At 33.5% G+C, this 7,707-nt stretch overlaps 1 protein-coding gene across 1 annotated transcript; it reads left to right on the top strand.

Moving 5' to 3' along the window:
- Nucleotides 1-751: 751 nt before the first annotated feature.
- Nucleotides 752-1,990, top strand: LOC145126751 (protein MEI2-like 6). Its single transcript, XM_079062057.1, has 5 exons — nt 752-1,151; nt 1,252-1,362; nt 1,461-1,602; nt 1,713-1,850; nt 1,925-1,990. Exons 1-5 carry the CDS (start codon nt 760-762, stop codon nt 1,988-1,990), a joined length of 849 nt encoding a protein of 282 aa, XP_078918183.1. The 5' UTR covers nt 752-759.
- Nucleotides 1,991-7,707: the final 5,717 nt, after the last annotated feature.

Here is a 7,707-nt window from a genome sequence, read left to right on the forward strand (position 1 = left end):
GTGCGGTCGTACCTACTGTCCTTCTTAGAGTCGGGCCTGATTCTTGAAACTTTTTTTGTAAGTCTATTATCATTTGGTCCTTATCTTATTGTTAGTACAATTTGTGGTGGTATTGGTGGGATCCAAAAACGACCGGTTACAATGACAACCGGAAGATCAAACGTTGTCATAAACAAACGAACATAAGATGTAACCCAGCTAAGTGAAAAGTCATTCCCAATTGAGCAACATGTCATAAAACGACCCTTAGTGCATGTTATTTTTTGCAAATAACACAGAATTACACATGTTATGTAGCCTTAAAATACTACCATTTCAACATTCAACAAAAGTCTTCTTAGGTTATATAAGATATAAACACCACAGTAACATATATATTAAGATGTTCATATGATTTATTATAGTTCTTGGTTAATTTAATTTTTTACCGAGAAAAACAACTGAATTTATAATTTATAAAAGATCAAAGATAGCAAAATAATATTATTAACAAAAAAGGACAACCGACTGTAACACTAAAGGGAAGTTCAAGAGTGTTCAGGGCAAACATTCGTCGCCCACAATCTCTTTTCGAATCCATGCATTTAATGCACACAATCATTACTCTGAGTCTTACCCCCTTACCTCCTCACGCGCCACCAATACCGCCACCACTTGCCATTCCCATAATTGATCATTACCTTCTCAGCTTCTCCCCGCGACCCTTTTCTCCCTTGGATTTTGTTAGCAGCTGTACTAGTAAAGAAATTAACAAAAGTAATGGAGGGTACACGTCGATTGAATCCTGATGCATTACCGTTTTACCCTTCCAGATCCCGTCATTTTAAACCTTCATATGGTGTTCCCCCTCCGCCATCGCCATCGCTGCCTCCATACCAACCACCACCGCCTCCGACCGGGCTTGGGAAAAGTTCTTTTAGATATTCGAATTCACTTACTCCAGTCCCTAAGGGGCCGAGGATTCCAGGAGGTAGAGGTACTCCTGGACAGAGATTTGCATCGGCAGGACGTGTCATTGACGGCGATGATGGTCGCAGAGACGGTGGTAGACCGTTGTGGGTGAGAAAAGGGGTTTATCGAGAAGTCACACCTTTAGATCCTGATGAAAATTCCACTTCCATCATGATTCGAAACATCCCAAACAACTACACGTACGTAATCTTATCTCCTCTACCATCTCTTCCTCCTCCATTGTTCTACTGGTACTGATACACATGAACTTTCTTTGTTTACTTATGAAACCGGAAACAGTAGGGAACTATTAGTGAAGTTGCTGGAGGATCATTGCAAGCAAGAAAACAGGAAGGACGAAAACGTGGTTCGATCAGCCTTCGATTTCGTATATCTTCCTGTTGATTTCAAGTACGTATTATATATGGTAGCTAGCTTTTAACTCTTTCAATCCTAATTAATATGATCATATAAATATCACGTTAATGGAGTTATAAATCTTGATGCAGACATCGTTTAAACGCTGGATATGCGTTCGTAAACTTCACAACCCCGGAGGCTGCTTGGAGGTTTCAGAAGTCGATTAAAGGAAAAGGATGGGATTTGTTTCAAAGCAAAAAGATTGCCGATGTTGCTCGTGCCAAAATCCAGGTATATATCTATCTATATATTACTTAACTTCTATGGGTTTTATTATCGTAAAAGGAGTTTATATATCTATATCTATATATGTATATATAAGAATGATTGATGAATGATAGGGGAAGGATGCACTTGTGAGGAACTTCGAAAGAATGCAGTTACAAAGTCCGTCATCGGAATACCTGCCGGTGTGGTTTGATCCTCCCAGAGACGGGAGCATGCCGTCTTCCACAATGAAGATGCACGCCATAGGAAATGTAGAAAGTTGGTAGGTCTGAAGAACTCTAAATTTCCTTACTGTTTACTAGTAGAATACGTATGACTTTCTCAGGGTACTTTTAGGGTTCCATTAAGTTTGCTGACACTAGAAGATGAACTAGAAGTAGCTGAAGACTGAAAGTAAAACTTTTTCCAATGTAATCATGTGTTAGAGCCGTAAGGAAGAACAGGTTTCTAGATTTTGGTCTGTACAAATGAATGATGATCCATGGCTTCTTTGATTGATGTGTTTACACCATCACTTCCATCGTCTGCATGCTATATATACACTTGCTCATTAATTTAATTCCGTAACTTTAAACTATATAATATCATTTACGTTTGTATTGCTAACCGATGGTAGTTGGGTTGAATAAAGTTTAGCAACATTAATTTAATTAAAACTTTTTTAAGGATTTAATATACATTTTAATTTAGTTAGCATAACATCTTTATTTTAATCTGTTTCTAGTTTTATTAATTTGTTTTCCATAGTGATGTATTTGAAAAAATAAGTTTCATTTATAACACTGCATGCAAATGTGAAAAAATTAAGAGTAACTATGGTAAAAACTAAAAATTCAGTAACATTATAATTACAAGGAAAACAAATATATTTTCTGTCTAACAAGGCCACCACCACGGAGCATCACATAATGGCGAAGGGGGGTGGTGTTCCCCGTTACCAAGGCGTTTCTGGGCGTCCACCTTGACAAAATGGCTATCGCCGTTGTCCACCGCTCAATCTTAATAAGTTATGTTATCATTTTATACTTGTTTGGTATGTTTATACTACAGCAAGATATTGCTTATTGAGGTTTAAAATCATGATTATAATTAGCTTTAACGGGTTAAAACAAAAAAGGTTATGATTATTTTTAATTATTTTAATTAGATCGATATTACCATATTTGAAAAGGAAGACAACATGCTTTGATTATGAAAATAAAATGAAAAAAACAATATGTGGGTAAGCCGTGGGTGATGGCGATATTGTTCCCACGGATTTTCCACAGATTTCTTTCTGTGGGTAATCTGTGTGTAATCCGTAAGAAATACTTTGTAAATTAGAGTTTTTTAAGTCGTAGAAAATCTGTGGCAAATGTGTGGGTAATTACCCACGGATTTTGTCTGTGGGTAATTTTTGTGGGTGAAGGTTCATTGTGTAGTAGTGAATGCTACATTAGCTAGTTATTAGGCCGGAGGGAATGGTGCCACCGAAACCGCACTCCCTTCACTGCCACATGTGCGCCACATCATTTTTTACCACATAAGTGGTTTCTTGCCACACCCAATGAGTGTTGCCACACTCTTTTTTTCTAATAATTTAATCAAATAAAACTTCATTTTTAATAAAAATAAAATATTACATTGCATTATTTGGGTTTATTTTTTTTTTATTGGATAAAATCTTTATTTTTTTTTAAAAATAATATTTCATTAATTAAAAACAAAAATATCACATAGTGCTTAACTTAAAAAAACCTAAAAATTTAGAAAAGCAAATTAGAAACATAAAAATAAAAAAAAATAAAAAAAAATAAAAAAATAAAAAAAAACACCAAACGATTAAAAACTTGAAAAAAAACTAGAAGTTAGCCACAATTTGTGTAATGTTTTTTCACTTCCTCCTTCATCGCCAAAATAATTTGTAGCTCGTCCCCGATCATATTCGACGTGTCCATCTCTAGTATTCTCATGTCGCTTTCCCTTTGTTTCCGAAGCTCTCTTTCAGAAGCAATTTGCAAAATCTTGTCCATTCTATCTTTTATACCCTTCATGTCGGCCCCCATTTCTTTCAACTAATCTGAATCCAACGATGTGCCTTTGTCTTTGCTTTTTGCTTTGTCTCTTCCCATTGGTCGGGAAGGTGGTGAAACTGGAATAGGTTCCTCTTCGTTCAGATCGAACTGAACACGAGCATATGATGTAGTGTGGTCGGACTTACATGTTCTGTTGCGTTTTGAACTACTGTCGATATACTCGTCTGATGTTTTGCTGTTTTGCCATTTCTTGTTATCTTTCACAAAATTCCAAACTTCAAGAAACTTGAAAGCTTTCAGGTTTTCTTTTTGATACACTTTCAGCGCTTTCTTCAAAATCACATCATCGTTTTCTCCACTTTTCCATTGACGTTTCATGTTGGTATACAAATCATTAAACAACATGATTTCCTTGTTCATCTTCCCCCATTTCGAGTACACTTGATGTTTTAAACGGTATTCTCCACGGTTCATTCCTTTATGGAACCTATGTAAAACGCGAATCCAAAAACGATCATGCTTTTGGTCTTTTCCAATCTTCGCATCTTCTGAAACATCGATCCCAGATTGTGCCAATACTAACACTTCTAGGGGTTCCCAACATTTAGCCTCCGCCTTATCTTTTCTTTTAGTTGCTGCTCGAGTGGACTGAGTTTCTTTAACAAACTCCGGTTCGGAATCAGAAACGGCCGTTTGTGGTTGTGTTTGTGTTTGTTGAACAAACTCGGGTTCAGACAAAAAATCAAATGGATTAAAATCTGTGTCGGGTTGTGGTAGTGTTTGTGGTAGTGGTTGCATTGGTCGTTGTGGAAAATACGGAAGCATACCGTCATAGTGATAATACGGAGGTAAAAAAATGGGTTGATTAAATGAAGGTATTGGGGTTGCGGTGTTTCTAGCGGGTGTGTTTTCTTTGGTGGGTCTTTTGGAAGAAGACATTTTGAAAAAAATTTGAGAAAAAGAGATAGTAAAAAGATAAGAAATTATTGTGAAAATTTTATAAATAATGTTAAGTATATATAGGGTGAATTTAAAAAAAAAGTAAAGAAAAAAAATAAAAATAAAAATAACTGCGCAAAGGACCGTTCAACGGTCAAAAAAAGCAGCAGCCAATCACGAGACGCGGCCATAACTCGCCGCACTGCGGCCAAAACCGCAGGAAACCGCACCCAGGAGGCGGTGTGCGCGGTCCAGCTGGCAAAACCACGGTTTGGAACCGCGCCCCACTCCGCACAACCTTAAGGTGTTGTTTTAATACCTTTTTATGTTACTTAAATACAAACTCCTCTTATTTGATTTAACTTATTTTGATTTGATTTTTTTTTGTCATTTTCTTTGTTTTTTGTTTTTTTTCTTGTTTTTTGTTTTTTTTTCTATTATTATTACTTAAAATTATCATAGTTTAATTAATTATGTCATTTTATTTTTAAGTATTTGTGTTTTGTATAGAGTTGTATATTTATTTTTATGAACAATGATGTCCTATCTATTGTTTAATAAAAAATACGACTATATATGTGTTATTTTTTTCGATCCGTCTATGCCTATGTTATTTTTCCGTTTGGACTATCTGTGTGTTATTTTTCCATTCGTACTATTATTGGCTTATTTTTTTTCGTTCGGATTATCCATGTGTTATTTTTTTCGGTTGGATTATCCCAATGTTATTTTTTCGATCAAACTATCCATTTGTTATTTTTTCGCTCGGATTATTTATGTGTTATCTTCTCATCCCATCTATTTTTGTGTTATTTCTTTAGTTCTGACTATCCCTATGTTAATTTTTACGGGTAAAATGACTCAGGGGATAACCAACTGTTGATTTTGTTCACATTTGGTCCATTTTCTTTTTTTACACAATATATCATCGAGTTTGTTGTTTGTGTTCACCATAACCCTTTTGACCGGCTATCCCAGGTGATAGCCGGTCAAAAGAGTTATGGTGAACACAAACAACAAGTTTGATAGTATATTGCGTACAAAAAAAATGACCAAACTTGAACAAAATCAACAATTGGTTACACTCCTCAGTCATTTTCCCAAAAGTAAGGTTTCATTTTATTTTACTAAAGAAAACATTTTTGTACAGTGAATCAAGCATCAGTTTTTACATTATACTCATTGTTCTTTTTTCCTCATATCATCGTTATCATTAGAAAGGGTCCACTGATACTCCTTAGGTATCTCAAGTAAATCCATCTCTAGACCTACTAGGATATTCAAAAAAGATAAAATATAGTCTCATTCGTTGATAAAGGTTTGTATTCACCATCCTCGTCATTCTAAAAAAACTCTATAAATGTCCTCCCCGAAATCATTAGAAAAAATTTGACAAGAGTTGTCATTCTGATTAAGATGATCAACTTCAACTTTAGTATTTGATGTTGATGTTATATATGTTCGTCGACTTCACATCCATACGAGAAGAACTAACCATCAAAACTTATTTAATGTTTTTATTACAGTTATTTGTACTTCGATTTGCATTTGTTGAACGATTTTGCCAATAATAGTTGGAGAACCTTTTTATTCCCCCAAACATGTAATTGGCATTGACATATACTATCTCATTGATTTTCAATTCATATTTTTCAACTCATTTGTAATATTTGGGAAAATGACTAAGGAGGGTAATCAACTTTCGATTTTGTTTACATTTGGTCATTTTTTTATGCAATATATTATTGAACTTATTGTTCATATTCACCATAACCCTTTTGACAGACTATCACTTGTGATAGTCTGTCAAAAGGGTTATGGTGAACACAAACAACAAGTTCGATGGTATATTATATAAAAAAAAAGTGACCAAATATGAATAAAATCGAAACTTGTTTACTCTCATAAGTCATTTTCCCTTATAAATAATAATGAATAGTTAATGTCCATTTTATGTGTAACGATTAATGAACAGTAGCCGCTATGAGTTTTTATTTGTTATTTTAGATGGAAGATACTTGATTATAAATTTTAATGTGACATACTTGGAATATCTTGGATGGTTCATTTCTTAAAAGTTTTTACTTTTGATCCATTATTTTTTCACTAATTTTTATTTCATAAAAAGTTTTTTTATCAAATAACTAACATTTTCAAAAATACTTTTTTTTAATTGACTAAGTTATCACTTATGTAACTTAAATGTTTTATTAAACCCCGTTCATATAACTTATTAATTTACTAACATGTCAGTTAATGTTCATTATTAGTCACTAATTTTTATTTGATAAAAAGTTTTTATCAAATACCATTTACCATTCATAACTGGCATTTACATATCATAAGTGATAAGCCTATCAATATTACCTTAGGCTTAGTCATGCATAGCTATCAATATTATCTTAGGCTTACTCATACATACTTATACCAATTACGATAGTTTAATATAATTCAGTTATTTACAATGATATTTTAATACTTATGTTATCCTAGTTGGGTTTTACTTTACTTAGATACCATGTTATGCATTGCATATAACTTACATATCCTATATGTAATTATTATACATGTTTCACTTTTACCATCATTTTTAACCTTACTATGAGCCATGCTAGTATAATGATATTTACACATCCACGTGTAAATTCCAATCAACCATACTTACATAACATGGTTGACAACTTGCATAAACATTAGTTTGATGTTTAGCATGATAAAACATGTACACTTGTAATCACATAACTAACCTTATGAATACAACATGAATTCAAAAATCGGTTGCAATTTTCATGTATCCCATACAAGTGTCACAATCCATGAAATTATAATTCTTTTCACATAAACTCCACCTATTCATGATGATTTCACCAATTAACAGTTATTTACCAACTTTTAGCTGATAAGCTTCACAATTTGTATACATACTCAATTAAATGTCAAGCACCCGTATTCATAGAATCATCATCCTCTTTCACAAGACATTCACATTTTATGATAATCCATCCATATAACTCAACTTCATATCACATTTTGTTGAAACTCTTGGCTAAAGAAACAATTTACTTTCAAAGATGACGTGTATAGATAATTAACTAGTCATCATGAATAAAACAAATCCATCAATATACACATTTAATTAGCCCCAATTTGCATA

The sequence above is a fragment of the Lactuca virosa genome, chromosome 7 (genome assembly GCF_052849685.1).
Source record: "Lactuca virosa cultivar CGN04683 chromosome 7, Lactuca_virosa_CGN04683_v6, whole genome shotgun sequence".
In the NCBI taxonomy this organism is placed as follows: domain Eukaryota; kingdom Viridiplantae; phylum Streptophyta; class Magnoliopsida; order Asterales; family Asteraceae; genus Lactuca; species Lactuca virosa.